The following is a 20,705-nucleotide window of genomic DNA, read 5'->3' as shown; positions in this document are numbered from 1 at the left end:
TTAATGTTTCTCATTAAGTTGATCTTTCCAAGAATCTACCTACTACCCGGGGATTTTTTTTTTTCTTTCTTTCTAGAAAGTTCCTAGTCTCTGCATAGGACTACCCCTTCTTGGCCTCTGAAGACTCACCATCCCAGAAAGTGTCTGCAAAGCCATTCACCTTGTAATTTGTGAGGGGGCTTTGTTGTGAGGAGGAACACTGTCTGGTGGTTATGGGATATATCTATATCTATATCTATATCTATATCTATATCTATATCTATATCTATATCTATATCTATATCTATATCTATATCTATATCTATATCTATATCTATATCTATATCTATATCTATCTATCTATATATATATATCTTACAGGCAATCGAGGACTCCTTTTTGAAGTTGGAGATGCTACTAAGGATGTGGCGCTGACTGAAGCCACCCCAGGGTACAGGTGGCAGATAGTTCCTAATGCCAGTTCTCCATCTGGCTTTTGGTCAAAGGAAGAGAGACCTTTCAGGTATGTTATGGACTGGGAATCTATAGCAGGTGCAGATTGACTGATTCAGGCCAGCTAGGATACAGGGAAGAAAGCAGTGATATTTGTAGGGGATCATTTGTCACACGAGCCAGTTCAGCACGAGGAATACTTGACGACATTCTCAACCAGTGTTGGTCATTTTGCTGATCATATGACCTTTTGTAGATATACAACCAAATATAGAGCAAAGGATAAACCCATATTTCCTGTAAGTCTAAATATGCTTTGGAGATAAGTGCAAACCTCCACATTGTTCTGTGCTACGGTCATGCTTGTCTGAGAGATGATACAGCTCCAATGGGCTGTGTGTAAACTATAAAGTAGGGGTGTGTGTGTGTGTGTGTGTGTGTGTGTGTGTGTGTGTGTGGGTGCTCAGGAGACTAGACAGGTGTGCTTTGCTTTTTCTAGAAACTTCAGAATAATCCTGTGGTATAAGAGTCAGGTTTTTTTTTTTTTTCTTGTCATCTCTATAATGAAGAGCCAAGTGCAAAAGCTGCTGTATGCTGCTCGGGGATCCAGGCCTTGCTTAGTCTCAGCTGATTCTGTGTTCTTCTATGTTACAGAGCACGGCTCAGTGGGTTCTTCGTGGCTCCACAGACAAACAATTACACATTCTGGATCCAGGCAGACAGCCAAGCTTCCTTGTGTTTCAGTTCTTCAGAGGAGCCAAGGAGCAAGGTATTCACCTTCTCTGGGTTACCTTCCCTTGCTTCATCATCCTTTGCCCTTGAAAGAAGAAAGGATCATAGATAAAGGTCTTCTGTCCTATGGCTGTAAAGCACCCCTGGCAGACCATGGATATTAATTGCTGCAAAGGCAATTTTGATGACTATAATGGTATTGTAAGCCCAGTATCATGCTACATTTTTACAGTTTGCTAGTAATATTTATCTCTGTGAAATATGCATATCTCCACTTTCTAGATGAGAAAATGAGGTTTTGGAGAATTGTATGGCCTGTTCAGGACCACTTGAATAATAAGAGAAGAGTTCACAATTCAAAATCAGATTGGTTTAACTGAAAAACTTGTGTTTTCCCCATGGTTTGGGTTAGCATTGTGTAGGAATGCTCTATCAGCCTTGTGCCTTTAGAAAGCTCCCAGCATCCACTTGTGCCATTATCAGAGACCCATGATGTCCTTAGTCTGCTCCCTGAGATTGTCTTGCTGGAGAAAGTTATGGGTTTAGATGAGCTAGTACCATTCCAGGTCTTTCTAGGGTTTAATACTATCTTTATACAGCATCACACAGACATAGGGTATAAGGACAGGGGCTGTTTGTAAATATAACTTACAGGTTCTAACTCAAATACATTGCACTTGAGAAAGAGAGAGAGAGAGAGAGAGAGAGAGAGAGAGAGAGAGAGAGAGAGAGAGAGAGAGAGAGGGAGGGAGGGAGGGAGGGAGGGAGGGAGGGAGGGAGAGAGAGAGAGAGAGAGAGAGAGAGAGAGAGAGAGAGAGAGAGAGAGAGAGAGAGAGAGAGAGAGAGAGAGAGGAAGCAGAGTGGAGAAGCAAACATAGCCACAGAGCCAAAGTGAGAGGGCTATGTTGTTGGAAAAGTGATTACTTAAAAACTTCATGTTGGTAGCTTTTCAAATGCTCATTATTTGAGAACAAAATGCATGGAAGGTTCATTATGCTGACCCTGATTTGCTTATTTGGGCACAGGTAGAAGTGGCCTCTGTTGGGGTTGGCACTGCTGACTGGTTTGACTCTTGGGAGCAGATCGGGAATGAAGGGAGCTGGCACAGGAAGACAACCAAGCTAGAACTGCAGGGCGGAGCCAAGTACTACTTGGAAGCAGAGCAGCATGGGATAGCTCCCAGCCGAGGGATGAGAATTGGTGTCCAGATCCACAACACCTGGCTGAATCCAGATGTGGTCAACACTTACCTTCTGGAGAAACACCAGATCCGAGCCCAAGCCCAGAGACTTCCAGAAATACAGGTCTGCGTGTCTTTCCAGTCCCAGGAAAGCTAGCCACAGGAAGAGTAGAGCCTTCCTCAGTAGTACATCTGGCAGAGAATAAGGAAACCTGAGGCACAACTGCAATTTCTCTGCCACAGATATAGGATATAGGGTCATAAAGACTAAAATTCCTTCTCTTTTGTTCATTTTTGGACATTATTTATTTATGTGTATGTGTATGCGAGTTCCAAGGCTTATGTGTGGAGGCCACAGGACAACTTGCAGGGGTTGGCTCTGTCCTTTAACCATGTTGGTCCCAGATATCCAACACAGGTACATCTTGCTGATCAGATGAATACATTTCCTGAATGTGTCTTTATTATTGAGAATATCTTTCTTGCTGACGTATTTTTGAAATATTTGAATTCTAGATAAGTCTTTACATTTTTTTTTTTAGATTTATGTGTGATTATCTTGTCTGAATATATCTGTGCACTATGTGTGTGTGACTGGTGCCTATGGAGACCAGAAGAGGGTATGGGATTCCCTGGAACTGAGAATGGAATTATGATAGTTGTGAACCACCATGTGACCACTGGGAATTGAACCCAGGTCTTCTGAATAAGTAGCCAGTGTCCAACTTTCCAGCCTCAGCGTTCAGACTCTCTCCTCTCTTTTCCTTTCTCTCTCTCTCTCTCTCTCTCTCTCTCTTTCTTTCTCTCTCTCTCTCTCTCTCTCTCTCTTCCTTCCTTCCTTCCTTCCTTCCTTCCTTCCTTCCTTCCTTCCTTCCTTCCTTCCTTCCTTCCTCTCTCTCTCTTTCTCTCTCTCTCGTTCATTTGTTCTTTCTTTCTTTCTTTCTCTCTCTCTCTCTCTCTCTCTCTCTCTCTCTCTCTCACACACACACACAGACAGGCAGACATGAACACACACACACACACTTACAACACATGAAACACTGAAACACTATAGCTTTTGGACCCATTCTGGACTTGTTTCCCTATGTGCTGTGTTTTTGTGTCTGCTCTGTCAAGGTTGTACTTTGAGTCTTTTGGTCGTACTCCATGTCTTTGTTGAGCAACTTCAATATACCTTCTGCTGTCATTCACTTTTCCTATACAGAGGTGAATGTATGTGGACTTCACCTTCTGCTGCTTCTGGCTAAGTCGTAACAGGAGCATGAAGAACCACCGAGGAAAGCAGCACAGAACAAATAGTTAATGAGTCCTACCTCAGGACGAAAGCATAATGTGGCTAGGAGAGCACAGCTGCTGGGAGCACAGAGACCGGATGAGCCCCTTTGAGGGAGGGGTATGGCATGTGCTGGCTTCTGCTTCTCAGGCTACTCCTTTGAGGAAACATTTGTCAAGAAGATTCAAAAGATACATGGGCAGTGGCCACCTTTACTCTCAAAAGTATGACTCCCAGTGGCCACTTTTAAGTCAAGTACTCTAGAAAAAGCACCACAGACAAATATGGACCCAATCATTGACATCACTCCAAGGAAAGTTTCATAAGGTGGTGATGCTGTTTTCCAGAGATTTCTAGAGCATATGTATTTAGAAAATTGAAACCATAGATGGAAACAGCCTGTTGAGGAGCTGTGCTCTCTCCCTAGACAGACTGTCTGACTGAAGTCCCTGTGAGTCAGTGAACTTTGTATCTCTTGACTTTTTAGGTGTTGAATGTGTCAGGTAAAGGAAACTTTATCCTTACTTGGGGCAATGTCTCCAGCGAACCAGTTCCTGCAAATGCCACAGCCCAACAGGTGAGGGTCTTCTTTCAAAAGCGAAGGTAAAAGGGGTGGTTTTTAGGCCTGATGGTTGAATGACTGCATTTTTATTCATCTTGATAGATCCAAACCACCATTGAAGAGTTGCTTGTGGTGAAATGCAATCTGGCACCCTTTTCGGCCCGTGTTCTTCTCCGGCTTGGATTTGAGCAAGGTGGCTCCTCTGTTGACAAGTTCTGGTCCTTTCTTCTATTACCGTTCTCTCTTATAACATAGGAACCATCTCTATTTGTGACCAAAAGTGCTAATAGAGCCAAATAAAGGCATGGTTACTTGGTCTGGATGGAGTAGAGTGGCCAGGAGAGTAGCTTTGCATGAGGGAGATGCTTGGGGTCCATTCTTCTTGACAGTTCAGTGGTGAGAAACACCATCTAGAGAGTTTACTGTAAACAGGGAGAAAAAATAGAGCATGTAGCAACTTTTTTTTAAAAAAATCTTTTTTAGTGAAAAATTGAAATGCATATCAGTGATTTTTGTTGGTGTGCTGATGGAGATTAAACTACAAGGCTTTGCAGATTGAGCTCTTCTGTTGAGCCATGCTGATGCCCTGTTAATTAAAAAAAAAGTTTTAATACAAGATCTCACCAAGTTGTTCAGATCAGCCTTGAACATGTGATCCTCCTTCCTCTGCTTCCTGAGTAGCTGGGACTACAAGTGTGCAGCACCGTTTCTAGGGGACACAGAAGAATTATTATATAAGAATACAGACAAAAATTCTTATAATGTGCTAATGTGCTTTGTTACCCCTCCCCCCCATCACTGGCCAGTGCATTCTAAAAAACTATTCTTAAAGTGAACTAAAGTTTTATGGAGGGGCTAGGGATATGGATCAGTGGTTAAGAACATTTACCCCTCTTGCATAGGGCACAGGTTCTATTCCCAGCCTGCACTCCAGTTCCAGGTGATTCTATATCCTCTTCTGACTGACATCTCTTGGTTCCTACATGTACAGGTACACTTACATACACTCAGTCACACATACATATAAAATAAATTGATAAATAACCATTTTTCTATTGCCATTTCCCTTTCTCTTGTTTCTCAATAGCTTTTCATGTCTTGGCACACAGAGAAGATGTTTATTAGTATTCCATGTTCTGTGGCAGCCAGAAAGGGTTTCTCATAGCTACAACCTCCCAATTGGGGGTTCACGGCTTGTGAATTCTTCCCATCTCTCTCTAGGCTGAGGGGCCAATGTTACTGTTCATTTCCTGTACATATACTGTTGTATTTCATGGCTTTGCCTGTGTTTCTATGCATTTGCATTATATATAGGTTTAGAAGGCTCCAGGTCTGATGGGGTCCTCACTAGTTCAACTGAACCCTTCTGTGGCAGATTCAGCCTTGGTCAACTTGGACATCTTATCCTAATTCCAGAGGCTGCTGACAAGGGCTATCAGCTGGATCGATACCCGTATGTGAGTGTCCATCTTCATGTCTCTGGGCTTGGCATGTTGGGATTATTCCGTGGGCTCGAAACCAAAATAATGGAAGCACAAGGGAATGACTTCAGTGATTTGTACAGTGCATTTTGAGCTGAAGTTTTAAATTTTGTAGCTCCATCTCCAAGTTCCGACTTTTGCATGGGTACCTGAGGTTACTGTTAGCTAGATGGCCTATGGGAATGTTTATTTGGTCAGATCTTTCTTGTCTTTGCTCTCCCAGCTTGAGGAATAGTGAAGACATTGCCGGTGGACTCTGACTTGGAAGCCTAAGTCTACATCCTGGTGTTCTTAATGTCTTACTGAAGTCCGACATGTCTTAACTTACTCATCTCTAAAATGGTTATTGTTGTTGTCTGGCTCTCAGGAATGCAGTGAAAATCATAGTAAACATATTTTGCAGCAGAGAGGACTCAGTTGAGGGTAGTTATCATCTTCATTATTGCAATTAATGTAATAAACTAGTTGATCGATGGATATACCTGCCCCCTTTTCTATTTATTTAATTAGAAGAATTCATACCTAAGTACTGCATTTACATACATTTCACTCTACCCTCTCCATATTCCAACTCTTTTTGTATTTCCTTATTCCCTCCCAAGTTCATTACCTGTTCTGTTAGTTATTACACATACGCACACACACATGCATAAGCACATGCGCACTTCCTTCAGCGTCCATTTAGTATTTCCTATGTGTATGTGTGTTTGGAGCTGACTACCTGGGATTGGATCACCTATTGGCGGGCTGGTCCCTGAAGAAGATGGATTCTCCCCCTCTCAGCAGCCCCTAATTGCCTGTGATCTCTCCCTCATCCACATTTGGAAGGGGACCTGGTTTTGTCATCATGCAGGCCTTTTTCAGGTGACTGTATTGGATTGCATGGGTGTAGCTTTCCAGTCATATATAAAAAATATCATCTTGTGGCTGATGTTCTGGTCCTCTGGCTCTTAGCATCTTTCTGTCCCCTGTTCCGAAATGTTTTTGAGCCTTAAGTGTAGGGGTTGTGTCGTGTTGTAGATCCCAGGCTGGGAACTCCGTGTTCAGTTTTCTGCACTTCTGACCAGTTGTGGATTTCTGTGGTGGTTTCTGTCTGCAGCAAGATGCTTCTGTGATTAGGGATGGGAGCTATCAGTGTTATAAGGATAATTATTTACAATGCATAATTATTACTAAATGATAATTTTAAAATAATTATAAGATAATAATTATACTAGTTTAGGAAAGTTAGCCCAATTCTTGAAAACCTATTTTTTTTTTTAAAATTATCACATGTGTATGGTTTTTTTTTTCTGTATGTATTTGCATAGGTGTTCTGGTAACTGTGGAAGCCAGAAAAGGGTGTTAGCTTCCTTGGAACTGGATCTACAGATGATTATGACCCACCATGAGGGTTCTGGGGATTGGATCCATGTCCTCTGGGAGAGTGGCCATTGCTCTTAACTGCTATGCCATCTCTTCAGACCCTCTTGAGCACTTCTTACATTCTTGGCTTGGTACCTCTTCCATCTTCATAAACATGTGCAGCTTATTGGTTCTGGAACCGAAGTCAGTGTGTATGGGATATCAGAGTTCATGATAACCTGCATCCTTCCTAGTTGAGATGTAATGGGTATTGGGCTCACTGGCTCAGGCCACGGACCCACCCATCTTCAACCTCTTCTCTATTGCAGAGGAATGCTGATGGGTACAACCTTTAGGGGAGAGTTGGGCAACCTTTAGCGGAGAATTGGAAATGCAGAGAAATATTTTTGCTTGTCATATTGGGAGAATTGTTATTGACATTTAGTAAGCAGAGTCCAGGGATGCTGTTAAATGTCCCATACTGTAAAAGACAGCTTTCTCAATGGTCACTCTGCTTTCTCAATGTGTAGGCTAGAAATCCCTCCTCCAAAGCCCTCTCATGCCAAACACTTTTGGTTTTGTATTGAGTTTAGAAATCAGGCATGCCGGGAATGAAAGCAGAAGGAAGAACAGGACAGAATCTGTGACTTGCTGAAGACCCACAGGTGCCTGGGTTAAAGCAGGGGTTTTATAATTGATGTGCTTTAAAGTCCTTATTGCTGAGCATAGTATTGATCTTTGAAAAGGCTCTCCATTGATCATCATTTTCTTTTGGCCTCAGAGAAAGTAGTTATGTAGTATTTTCTGGCTTCCTTGAGGAAGTCAAGAACAACGCTTTATGCTTCCTGCTAGACTGGAAGCTGGGGGAATATAGCACCCAGACATTTGCATAGAATGCAGCAAGCTCTCCTCACACTGGGTCTCAATTGAAGCTTCCTGCAGTGTATATTGAAGGGCATATTTGGTATCTACAGCTGTGCCTTGCATACAGAGGCCATATGAACAAGACCCTGGATGTGACTGTTTCTTTCCTATTTGGCTTCGAAAATATCATGAAGAATATCACCTGTGACTGGAGTCTTACTGATCCCCACCCTGAGAGGTAACCATGGGGGAGAAGGTGGGAGAGGATTCTGCCTCCTCGGGCCTGGAGCAGCTGTCTTGGGGACAATGGTTCATGTGAGATACTGAGTATTCCATTTGGGCCTTAGGTACTAACTCGGGGCTTTGAGATTATTCTACTTGACAAAGCAGTTTCACTTAAGAGAAAATGTTATGAACATAGAAGGAGTCTGACAGAATGCTAGCATCACATTTAGGACAGAGTGTTCAAGACATTCTTTGACATGAGAGATGAGGAGAATTGAGCCCCCGAGAATCTGCACTTCACTGAAATGCATCCTGCTAGCGGATCTGGAATAAAATTAAGGCACCCTGCTCTGTTGATTCTGTTCTCTATCCAGAAGTTTCTCAAGGGTCTTGGAGTTGTTTTAAACTTCAGTGAGTCAGTACCCCATGGATGGTCCTATGGCTAGAGCTTGGCATGTAATCTGTTTGAGATGCATAATTACCTAGTTACCTGAAAGTGCTGCTGATACCTAGTGTCCTGACTGACAGACTGGCTTACTGACTGTAGATGAAGGTGGGCTGAGCCAGGGTGTAGGGGGTTGTCAGGCTCAGGCCTTGAGGAGGAGGGCTGAAGGCCTTACCCTTTGGCCCCCTCCACTCTGATTTGTCAGCTGGCAGTTCACTTGCATTAACCTCTGGGACACATGTCTATGTCACTCTGAGGATCGCCAGTCTTCTCTGGCAAACACCCCATTGCTGGTTCATCGGATGGACATCCGCCCCGTGGTTCCGGACGCAGGCCTGCTCTACGTGGATGAAATTATTCTTGCAGATACCAACGTAACAGGTGATCACCGCATCTGCTCTTCTCTTGGGCCTGTCTGTCAAATGCCTGTCTCAGACTTTCACATGAGAGATTGTTCTCCCCCCTCCCCCAGAGGAAAGAATGGGTGATTCCTCAACTTGGTTGCCTTGGTTTGAAGGCAGATGAGGTTGAGAGTGTTTGCCCTTACTTTTATGTCTCTCTAGCTAGTTTTTCTGTTTCTCTTTGTCTCTGTCTGCCCCCCCCCCCATCTCCTGTTTATCTCACAATTTCATCCTGCTTTTTTGTGCTTGTACTCCTACTCCCCATGTTACTAATTTCTGGCTTGGAAGATTTATTATTCTTATCTGTAAAATGGGCACAATAAAGATTATACCAATAAAGGCATGGAGATAAGCCAGTGATTAAAATAAAGTTACCCTTCATGTCTCCTGACCAAGGAAGTACTTACAAAATATAAGCGTTGTGATTATTATTTTGTTAGGCCAGCAGAGTCTTTTCCTCTCCTTCGGGCAGAGTTTCTATCATACACAGTGCTAGAAGCGAAGCTCAGTATTTGCTCTTGTATATGGGCTAAGGGTGTGATCTATGACTTTCTCCGTAGACAGCTGGTACTTCAGGGACCAACCCTTCCTTTCTGTCCTCACAGACTCCTACCACACAGTCTGAGTTCAGTTCTGATTCCTTCCTCACAGAGTCTCCTCCAGCCTCTCTTGGGGATAGTGTTCTTCCGTGGCCATGCTGGCTGCTCCTCCTCAGGACACAGAGCTAACCCTGATGAGTCTCACTGAGGTTGGCCATGCATGAGCACTGAGGCCAAGGCTGATGGTCTGGTGCCTCTCAGGGCCCCTAGCCTCTCAACCTTTGCTCCCTTTTCTGTTCTGTCAAGTCTGCTTCCTATGACTTTGGGCTCAGTTCTTCCCTATTTCCTAGTTTCCCAGGCTAGGAGAGAAGATGACATTGTCTCTTATAATTTCATTTACAAAATGTGCAACTTTTGAGCCTTTCTCCTAAAAGTTGCAGACCTAAGGATAAGAGAGATTGCAGATGGCTGAGGAGAGAATGATCAGCTTTGAAATCATATCATATTTTAAAATTAAATTTGACTTTTATTTATTATTTGTGTGTGTTGTACATGCACACACATGTGTGTATGCTATGGTGTACTTGTGGAGGTCAGAGCATACCTTTGTGAGTTGTCTCTCTCTATCTACCTTTGATTCATTTCTGGGGTTTGATCTCAGGTCCCCAGGCTTGCATGGCAGGTGACTCTACCTAATGCTAAGTCATCTTGGGATTCCTCCCTTAATTTTTTTTTGTCTCATCTTTGAGGTGCATGAAAATCCCATCTTTTGTTTTTTCTGTTGGTTTAAGTGTTCTTTGAATCTTTGGAGGCACATCCAACCACTGCTGGCTGCTCAAACACTGCTTTGACACACTGAAAATGATGCTATTTAGATGTAGGCTGAGATGATGAACCATATTGCTGTGTCTTAAAACAACTGGCTGGAGGGATTTTGTCATCCCTATTACTGTGAAGAGTTTTCAGAGGGCCAAGCCAGTCAGTGTTTCACAATTTAAACATGATTGGGAAGCTCTAGACTAGATAGCAGGTGACATTTTGCTCCCTCCCCTCTCTACTGCATGTCACTCTGTCACTGGAAACCAGTGGCTCTCAACCTATGGATAGTGACCACATCAGGGCCACATATCAGATATCCCGCCTATCATATATTTACAGTAAGAGTTATAACAGAAGCAAAATTACAGTTATGAAGTAGCAAATAATTTTATGGCTGGGGGTCACCACAACATGAGGAACTGTACTGAAGGGTTGCAGCGTTAGGAAGGTGGAGGACCAATGCTCTAAACCATTGATGTCAAGGACCCAGTGCCCCTTCTCACTGCCCTCACCTTTTTACCATGAAGGCTCTGTAGATGTAGACTCATCTAGGGGCAAGATAATTGAGGATAGGGAGGAGGGCGGGGTGAGGACAAGAAAGAAGGCTGGGATTGGGGAGCAGTTTGCTTCCTTCCTTGTCAGGTTGCTCTGCTGGCACCGGAGAGTTTTAGTAAATGACAATATACATTATCTCGATTGTCATGATTAGCTGTTTGTCTGATCAATATAATATGTGCTCATATTATTGCGCTTAATAGCCTCTGTTGAAGTTCTTTGTATCCACAGTGGTAGTTTCCTTCATTATCACCACTACAACCACCACTCCCACCACCATCATCACCACCATCACCATCATTTTTCATGTAGCGCTCAAAAGCACCTGAGGCTGTGCTTTCCCCTCTAATCTATGTATGAGGAAGACAGACTGAGAGGAGTTATTCTCAAAGCCTTTCCTGCCCGCCTTTCTCTCTGCCAGTGGACACAGATGTGGGCGAGAGAACCGAACCCAGAGTTTCCTGACACTGTCTCCTCAGCAGGGCTCGTAATCACACTGAGCACCTACCGTGTGCTAGTGTTGCAGCAAGAATTGGGCATGTGGTATTAGGCATGGTGACATATGCCTTTAATCTCAGCACTGGAGAGTCTGAGATGGGCAGACCTCTGTGTGTTCTAGAGCTATGTAGTGAGACCCTGTCTCAAGAAAAACTCAAAGAAACAAATGAAGAGAATGAATAAGACAAGTATATCGTTGCACTTGAGCTCTTTGTAATCTGAACTGTGATCTGTGAAAACTGTCTTTTACCCAGTGCCCAAAGAGAAGGCAAAGGACACCATAGTTTGTGGCCACTCAGGTCTGCAGTCTTTCCAAACTACTTGCCATGAAGATTTTTTTCAGTCACACATTACATGGTCCTTTATTTAGAAATCTGAACCCTGGAGAGCCTGTGTTGATTAGCAGAGTGGGAAAAGCAGGGTTTGAATTTGTGTGTTTGTGCGCACACATCACTTGATGCTATGAACCCTCACTTGGGTAGCTCACTTAGTATATACCTCAGGCGCATGGCCTACCTACCTAGGGAGGATCATCTGTCTGTGCATCACTAAAGTTTCCAAGGCCGTGGAAAGGAAGAGGTAGCTATTACCTGCACAGTAGAATGTAAGGGTGTTCTAAGAGGTGTTTGGCTGGAGGGAGCTTAGTATCATTTTATTTATTGCTGTGAAGTTGATCTTCGTCTTCCTAAAATGATCTTTGCATTTCCTTCTTGGTAATACACTGAATGTAGTCCCCTTCAACCCCCACATACTTTTCTGATGGTAGTAGGTGGGGAGAGATCTAGGCTTTATGTTGTGCTTGGAGATCTGAGTGACAACCATTTCTAGTCAGAATTCTCCATTTCCCGAGTCTCTATCTTGAACTATAAGATACTAATTGGATCCCTGGTTTCTAGTTTCTCGAGCTGATTCTGGAAGAGCCTACCCAGGTGGGAATGTGGTGGAGTCAGTATCGGTGGTGGGAGTCCCTCCAGTCTACAGCATAGCCTCCTGGTTGGCAGGATGTGGTTCAGAGCTCCCTCTCATCACTGCATGGTAAGGAGTGGGTTTTCCACATGGGTCCCTCTTCAGTAGCCACATCTGTACACATAGGTACAGCTTCTATCAGGGTGGGAAAACTCCCTAACTTAATGTTTAAGGCATTGGTCTCAACTCAAGTGTGATACATCAGACTCTGATGGGGATTTTGTTTAGAGGCAAATTGTTGGGACGTGGTAGGTTAGGGGTAGGGTCTTCTGAAAAATTTGCATTTTTCAGAGACCTAGTGGTGATGATTTATCTGGCCCAGAGCTAAATATACAAATCTATTTCTATTGAATTTGTTTTACAATGATTTATTTTTATGCTGATCAGAGTAAACACCGTTTTCTGTTTTCTGGTTACACCCCTAATTGCAATCCTGCTGTATTTGATCTTGTTAGAATCCTTTCAAGCCGCTTAAGGAACAAAAATAGGCATTTCTGAGAGTGCAGCAGTAGATGGCAGATGGGCATTTCTGAGAGTGCACCAGCAGATGGCAGTAGAGTATCACAACCCTGGCTTCTCAGGCTGCTGTCCATTACAAAGTATCAACTAAGGATCCACCTCCTTGAAGTTCCAGGACTACATTTGTGTTATTCTTTTAATTTTCACTTAAAACTCAGCAGGCTCATCATAATCAAAATGCCCTGCCTTGGATGTATACTGTACATACATGTGTGTGTATAAATGTATGCACACACACATGCACATGCATAGTTATTAACTATGAAATGAGAAGAACCAATTTGTGCTACTGCGCACAGGTTCACACTCAACGTGTTCCTGATGACCTTCCACTCCAAGTTTTCTTCAAGTACCTGAGCACCTCTAGAAGCTGGTGACCATAGTAGAAAAGAGGACAGTCTGTCTGGGACCTAGCTTACAGAGAACACCAATCCCATTCATGATCCAAAAGCCTGCTCAGATGTCTAATGTTCTGAAGCCATGTCCCCGGGGACTAGGCTTCACCATGTGACTTTTGTGCTTGAGGGGGACAACTAGTCAGCTCAGGGTAGTGACTAGACAGACTCCATCTCAGGTCACGGTGCAGTTATTTGGATACATTTGCTTGTCAAAAGCAGAGCTGTGCCCAGCAGTGTGTTTACATAGAGGAAGTTAGTGAGGTGGAATAGATGCTTCAGCAGGGGGTACTGGGGGGACACTGATGGACCAGGGCACAGTGGCCCTGGTATGCAAATGAGGCTCTAAAAAGCCATGTCCTTTCTGAACCAGAGGTGGAGTGGCAGGCGGGTGGACGAGTTGCCTGTTGCTCTGGATCCCTGTGCTCATAAGATCAACGTTGCTGGTACATTTTTCAAAGGCCAGATATCTATAGCACATTATTCCTGCTGTGATGGGACAGGAACATCCAGTGTCCGGGAGCTGGAACTCATAGCCTAGAATCACGGATATCTTTGTGAAGAGCTGGATATGGTCTGCATTGCGCACCCTCAGGCTGTTGTGGCTAATGCTTAGCTTTTGATCCACCACAGCTCTGTGTCCACGGAGGGAACAGGAGATGGATATGAATTGATTGAGGTGACAGCTCAAAGACTCCAGAGGACAAGCCCTCCTTTGGGAGGACACTTCTTCCTCTACCTCTCTGACACAGTGATACCTGGTAAAGGGGGAATCAGGGTACATGTTCGTCATGCACATACTGGGGCACATAAGGGAAACATAGCCTGCAAGTTTGGCAGTTAGGATGCTGTGTCTGAAGTGGCTGTTTTAACATTAAAGACCTGGGAAAAGACAGTCTCTTTTGTACAGTCCTGACCTTTTAATTTTGTAGAAGGGGAAAGTGAGTTGGCTCTCTGAGGCCATTATAATAAATTACCACAGCCTTGGAGACACAGAAGTTTATTCTTAGTTCTGGAGTCGGAAGCCCCCACATGAAGGTGTGGGTTTGGGCCCCACCTGTCCCTGCTCTAGGGGATGGTGTGTTGGCTGCCCCTTTCAACCCCTGTGGATGTTCCCGCTCCTTGAATCTCTGGCTGGGTCTTGAAGGACACATAAGATTTTATTACACAGTTCCTGATAAGCTCCTCTTCTCAAACTGTGTGTCTTCTACACATCAGATAATATTTGTTCTTTGGCCTTCCAAATAACTAGGACACTATCATATTTTTGAGGTGTAGTGGTGAGGTGGGAGGGAGGAATGGGGTGGGGTGGGGTGGAATTCAATCAGCCACACTGAAGCTACCCTGAAGAGTCACCTTCTCTCTAGAATTTCCTAGGCCCAAACCCGTAGCATTCAGGTCCTTCAGAGTTAAACACAGTGGCACTGCCTTGTACTAATGAGAATTTTAGTGGCCACTCAAGTTTGGAAGAGATTGAAACACATGATGGTGTCTTAGGAGCTTTGATAATGTACACTCTTCACAAGGCATATTGATAGAAATGTGGGTCTTCGGAAGGGAAGCTAAGGGGCATTCCGGAAGGCTTTCCGTGTAGCTGGTACATGCCCCCACGTCCTATTTCCTGAGGAAACGTCTCCCTGAGTAGGAGGCTCATGGTTATCTTTACTATAATGGGACAGCGTATGAAAAGCTTGCTTTTTAGAGTCTGATAAATATATCAGTGTCCACAGTATTTTTTGTCTCTATGGTATGAACCACTAGGGCATCTATACTTCTTACAAATAAGCAACTATCTGCAGAAGTATTTTCCTGGTGTTTTGTTACTGCATGCCGAACCATGGAGGAAAGCCAGCCTTAGCCCAATGTTTTGGAATGAGGACAGACCCAAAATTATGTGCAAATGTAGAGAAACCCTTTTTAATGGAGGGACTGCTGTTGGCCTTGTAGAAACAGAGTGGAATGTTATTAACCCTTCAGGGTAGTGTGGCATTCAGGAAGAAGGCTCTTGAGCAGGTGAAAAGCAGCCTGAATTTTAATTTAAACCTGCCTCACTGACTTGGTGAGCTTTTGAATATCATTAGGGTTTATTTTCTTCATCCCTCAGGTATGCACGAAGGTGCCCACATGGCCCACCTCACAGGGCTGTTGGGACTGGCTAATGAAATGGAAACTTTTGGTAAAGTACGGAGCACAGAGATTGTTATTTCTCTGTGGGGATGCAGAACAGGAAAGCAGGTGGTTGGGCTTAGAGGCGCTTCTAATAGAGAAAGCAAAGTGAAGTGCGAGCATTCCTCAGCTGGGGTGGCTAAAGTTTATGGGTGTCAGCTGCTGCATGCCTTTCTGTGAAAAGTGGCCAAGTTTTCTCTGTTCACAGAACTAGCTAAAATTTTCCAAGCAAAAGCCAGCGTTTAATTAGACTCTCAGCATTACATAGGTGTGTGGAGCTTATGTTTTAAGTTGATTGTTGAGACAGTTTTTTTTTCCCCTGACACAGCGTGTTCACTGTTTGCCATGTGATATAGCCCTGTTGGAAGTATCTCACTGTAAAAAGTGGGCATCTACTTCTGGGGACAGACATGATTTTTAACTAGGGTAGAAGGTTCTCTTGTGTAATATTTTGTCTCTGAAGGTCTTCTGCCCATTTAGTGCGCATCCTGGTATTTATTTTCCTTTATCCTTGATGTGGACACCTGCAATGTGCATTGATTAGCATCATGTTTTCTGCATCAAACCCTTGCCTCACAGATGTTCCGGTGCGCATGTCTGCCCGACAGCTGCATAAGCTACTGCAGGACAGTGCTGATGAGTCCACATCTGGATTTCTCAATGCCGGTGACTTCACTGTGACAGAGGATCTGAATTCCTGCTATGAACATGTGTGGACTCTTTCTTGGACCACTCAGATTGGGGATTTGCCCAATTTTATTAGGGTAGGTATACTCAACCTTGTTTGTTTGTGGTATAGATTCGGTACCCTGGAGAAATTTTGTGAAAAGAAGAAATTCAGGACTGAATGAGTGAAAACAGTCACTGGTTATTATTGTCATTTGTTGGGATATTCTAGGGAGGAGAATTCCTATCCTTCTTCAATGGTTTCAGCATAAATTTTACATCTCTGATCTCATCGAGTTAAACCCAGTTTTGACTTTTCTAACAGCCAGCATGGGGAGAAGGGCTGTTGGTCAGTGTCCACCACACAGAGTTCCACATCTGTTATTGGATGTTATTGGATAATTTAAGCAGATGTGATCGACTTGGAACATCATGGAGGCAGATGGCATGGCAGAAGGGAGTTTAGAAAAGACTTTGCTGTCCTTGCATACTTAACATTTTAAAAAATAATTTAATGGTCATCTAGTACTTGCTTATTTTAAAAATGAAGCCAAGATGAAACTTTACCCAAGCTATGTGGCACTGTGACATATATGGTTTTTCAGTTAGGATCCTGGAGGGAGATGGAAGAAGAATGGTAATCTTGGCTCTGATCTCAAAGCACCATTTTCTTATATAATTTAATATTTTAAATTGTAAACTAAGACAGAGAGGCACATAGAAGCAACATATCTCAGTACTTAACATATTGATTTTTTGTGCCTCTTTAAAATAATTTATATTTATTTTTTATTGACTTTACATCCCAATCACAGCCCCCTTCCCTCCTCTCTTCCCAGCCCCACCCATCACCCCCTCTCCTCCTCAGAGAATGGGAGCCCTGCTTGGTATCACGCCACCCTTTTGACAACTCTTCTTGCAAATGAACATCCATGAGTTTTACTGCAGCTTCCATGAGCCACTTTTGCTTAATTTTTTAGTTATTAAGTTCTTGGACTAAATTTCCTTATCAATGCATCTATGGGATTATTTCAAATGTAATGTGGAATAAAAACTCATCTTTTGTTTTCATCAAGATGAGATTTCTTTCTATGACAGAATTGACCAGAAATGTAACTATTTCAGGTCTCTGATCAAAATCTTACTGGGGTGAAACCCACCATAACTGCTCGCGTGGTATATGACGGTGGAGTTTTCCTTGGACCCATCTTTGGAGACATGTTGGCTACTGCCAACCAGCAAACTCAGGTGAGCGTGGCACCTAGCTCCAAACATATTTCAAGTTCCTCACTTGCTTTCAGTGTGAGCCAATTGGTTCAACTCCTGTGACTCCCCCCCCCTTTTTTTTTTAATTTGGTTTGCTTCCACAGCATTTCCAAAGTACTATGAAAACATAATTTCTTCGAAAGCACCATAACTTTTGTAAGTATGGGTGCTATTATTATGGTACAAAAGATAGAGGACCTATATAGCTTAAAGCTCAATATATATATAACCAATTATAAGCATCCAAACTGAGTGGATAATTATAATTATTATTCTAACTTATTAATTATCATCATAGTTATTATTATTACGGTGTGTGCGTGTCTTGGGTGGGGTGGGAGAGGACATGCATTGGTGTGCACGTGGAGTCCAGAGGAGAACTTTGGAGAGCTGGTGCTTTCCTTTATCTTTACATGGCTTCCGGGGAATGAACTCAGGTTCTTAGGATTGGATAGCAAGAACCGTCTTGCTCATGACTGACTGCCATTATTATTTTATTATTTCTCTTTTGAAATTAAAGCACACAAGAAACGTGGAAGGACTTTTGTCTCCCATGTCACTCAAGTATGCTTTTCCTTCTTACAGAACAGTTATAGAATGGGAGCGTGCATTTAGCCCATTTTCAAAACCATACAGAATCAGTCAAGTCATATCTTGTTTCTGTTCCCATTTCTAAACATTCTTTGAGTTGACATTGATTGCACTGAAAAGGAGAGATTCAGAGTCTTTACTTAAGGACTCACCACATTCTAGCACAAAACCAACTTTGAGCCAAATATGTGAATACACATTGGTTGGTCTGCCCTGCTGGTGGAAGGATAGTGTTTTTCCTAATAGTCTGTGCTTGTCAAAGAGAAAAAGTTAGTTCTCATGAAGTGTGGGCCCAGTGATTAAAAAGTCCTTGTGTATTCTCAGTTTACGAAATCATTGCCAGATGACAGAAAGGACACTTTTGAAAGACAATTTATCACACACTTATGATGTACATGATCGAATATGATGGGACAAGGTCAGACTGGGAAACACAAAGAGGACCCTATTTCAGAAAGGCATATATTTAGCATATTTATTTGCTTAGCTATGTCTCAGTATATCTACTAGTTTGAGATTTTCTATGTTTTGAACCATTCATTTTTTTTAATTTTTTTTTATTTTTTATATATTATTTTATTACGTATTTTCCTCAATTACATTTCCAATGCTATCCAAAAAGTCCCCAATACCTTCCCCCCCACCCCCCTACCCACCCATTCCCACTTTTTGGCCCTGGCGTTCCCCTGTACTGGGGCATATAAAGTTTGCAAGTCCAATGGGCCTCTCTTTCCAGTGATGGCCAACTAGGCCATCTTTTGATACATATGCAGCTAGAGTCAAGAGCTCCTGGGTACTGGTTAGTTCATAATGTCATTGCACCTACAGGGTTGCAGATCTCTTTAGCTCCTTGGATACTTTCTCTAGCTCCTCCATTGGGGGCCCTGTGATCCATCCAATAGCTGACTGTGAGCATCCACTTATGTGTTTGCTAGGCCCTGGCATAAAAGAGACAACTATATCAGGGTCTTTTCAGCAAATGATTGCTAGTGTATGCACTGGTGTCAGCGTTTGGAGGCTGATTATGGGATGGATCCCTGGATATGGCAGTCTCTAGATGGTCCATCCTTTTTTTTTTTGATTTTTAATATTTTTATTACATATTTTCCTCAATTACATTTCCAATGCTATCCCAAAAGTCCCCCATAGCGCCCCCCACTTCCCTACCCACCCATTCCCATTCTTTTGGCCCTGGCATTCCCCTATATTGGGGCATATAAAGTTTGCAAGTCCAATGGGCCTCTCTTTCCATTGATGGCCGACTAGGCCATCTTTCGATACATATGCAGCTAGAGACAAGAGCTCCGGGGTTCTGGTTAGTATATCATGTTGTTCCAACAATAGGGTTGCAGATCCCTTTAGCTCCTTGGGTACTTTCTCTAGCTTCTCCATTGGGAGCCCTATGATACATCCAATAGCTGACTGTGAACATCCACTCCTGTGTTTGCTAGGCCCCGGCATCGTCTCACAAGAGACAGCTATATTTGGGTCCTTTCAGCAAAATCTTGCTAGTGTATGCAATGGTGTCAGCTTTTAGAAGCTGATTATGGGATGGATCCCTGGATACTGCAGTCTCTAAATGGTCCATCCTTTCATCACAGCTACGAACTTTGTCTCTGTAACTCCTTCCCTGGGTGTTTTGTTCCCAATTCTAAGAAGGTGCACAGTGTCCACACTTTGGTCTTCATTCTTCTTGAGTTTCATGCGTTTAGCAAATTGTATCTTATATCTTGGGTATCCTAAGTTTTGGGCTAATATCCACTTATCAGTGAATACATATTGTGTGAGTTCTTTTGGGATTGTGTTACTTCACTCAAGATGATGCCCTCCAGGTCCATCCATTTGGCTAGGAATTTCATAAATTCATTCTTTTTAATAGCTGAGTAGTACTCCATTGTGTAAATGTACCATAATTTCTGTATCCATTCCTCTGTTGAGGGACATCTGGGTCGTTCCAGCTTCTGGCTATTATAAATAGGGCTGCTATGAACATAGTAGAGCATGTGTCCTTTTTACCGGTTGGGACATCTTCTGGATATATGCCCAGGAGAGGTATTGCTGCATCCTCCTGTAGTACTATGTCCAATTTTCTGAGGAAACGCCAGACTGATTTCCAGAGTGGTTGTACAAGCTTGCAATCCCACCAACAATGGAGGAGTGTTCCTCTTTCTCCACATCCTCGCCAGCATCTGCTGTCACCTGAATTTTTGATCTTAGCCATTCTGACTGGTGTGAGGTGGAATCTCAGGGTTGTTTTGATTTGCATTTCCCTGATGATTAAGGATGTTGAACATTTTTTCAGGTGTTTCTCTGCCATTCGATATTCCTCAGGTGAGAATTCTTTGTTCAGTTCTGAGCCCCATTTTTTAATGGGGTTATTTGACTTTCTGGAGTCCACCTTCTTGAGTTCCTTATATATATATTGGATATTAGTCCCTTATCTGATTTAGGATAGGTGAAGATCCTTTCCCAATCTGTTGGTGGTTTTTTTGTCTTATTGATGGTGTCTTTAGCCTTGCAGAAGCTTTGTAGTTTCATGAGGTCCCACTTGTCAATTCTCGATCTTACAGCACAAGCCATTACTGTTCTATTCAGGAATTTTTCCCCTGTGCCCATATCTTCAAGGCTTTTCCCCACTTTCTCCTCTATAAGTTTCAGTGTCTCTGGTTTTATGTGAAGTTCCTTGATCCACTTAGACTTCACCTTAGTACAAGGAGATAGGAATGGATCGATTTGCATTCTTCTACATGTTAACAACCAGTTGTGCCAGCACCATTTGTTGAAAA

At 43.0% G+C, this 20,705-nt stretch overlaps 1 protein-coding gene across 3 annotated transcripts in view; it reads left to right on the top strand.

Annotated features, from left to right (window-relative positions):
- The window catches only part of Pkhd1 (PKHD1 ciliary IPT domain containing fibrocystin/polyductin), a 544,477-nt gene that overhangs the window by 54,402 nt on the left and 469,370 nt on the right, over positions 1 to 20,705 (top strand). For all 3 annotated transcript variants that reach the window (XM_029477026.2, XM_021159032.3, XM_085835877.1), the window contains exons 14-25: positions 361 to 502; positions 1,087 to 1,201; positions 2,190 to 2,468; positions 4,105 to 4,194; positions 4,282 to 4,372; positions 5,494 to 5,636; positions 7,979 to 8,106; positions 8,744 to 8,919; positions 12,247 to 12,385; positions 13,864 to 13,991; positions 15,976 to 16,160; positions 17,188 to 17,310. In XM_029477026.2, the coding sequence (XP_029332886.1) occupies positions 361 to 502; positions 1,087 to 1,201; positions 2,190 to 2,468; positions 4,105 to 4,194; positions 4,282 to 4,372; positions 5,494 to 5,636; positions 7,979 to 8,106; positions 8,744 to 8,919; positions 12,247 to 12,385; positions 13,864 to 13,991; positions 15,976 to 16,160; positions 17,188 to 17,310 (1,739 nt within the window). The remainder of the gene's footprint in view (positions 1 to 360; positions 503 to 1,086; positions 1,202 to 2,189; positions 2,469 to 4,104; positions 4,195 to 4,281; positions 4,373 to 5,493; positions 5,637 to 7,978; positions 8,107 to 8,743; positions 8,920 to 12,246; positions 12,386 to 13,863; positions 13,992 to 15,975; positions 16,161 to 17,187; positions 17,311 to 20,705) is intronic.

Source organism: Mus caroli, unplaced genomic scaffold (genome assembly GCF_978045245.1).
Source record: "Mus caroli unplaced genomic scaffold, Mus_caroli_1 scaffold_1, whole genome shotgun sequence".
Lineage (NCBI taxonomy): Eukaryota > Metazoa > Chordata > Mammalia > Rodentia > Muridae > Mus > Mus caroli.
Note: the sequence above shows the minus strand (reverse complement) of the source record. Positions and strands in the feature narration are given on the sequence as shown.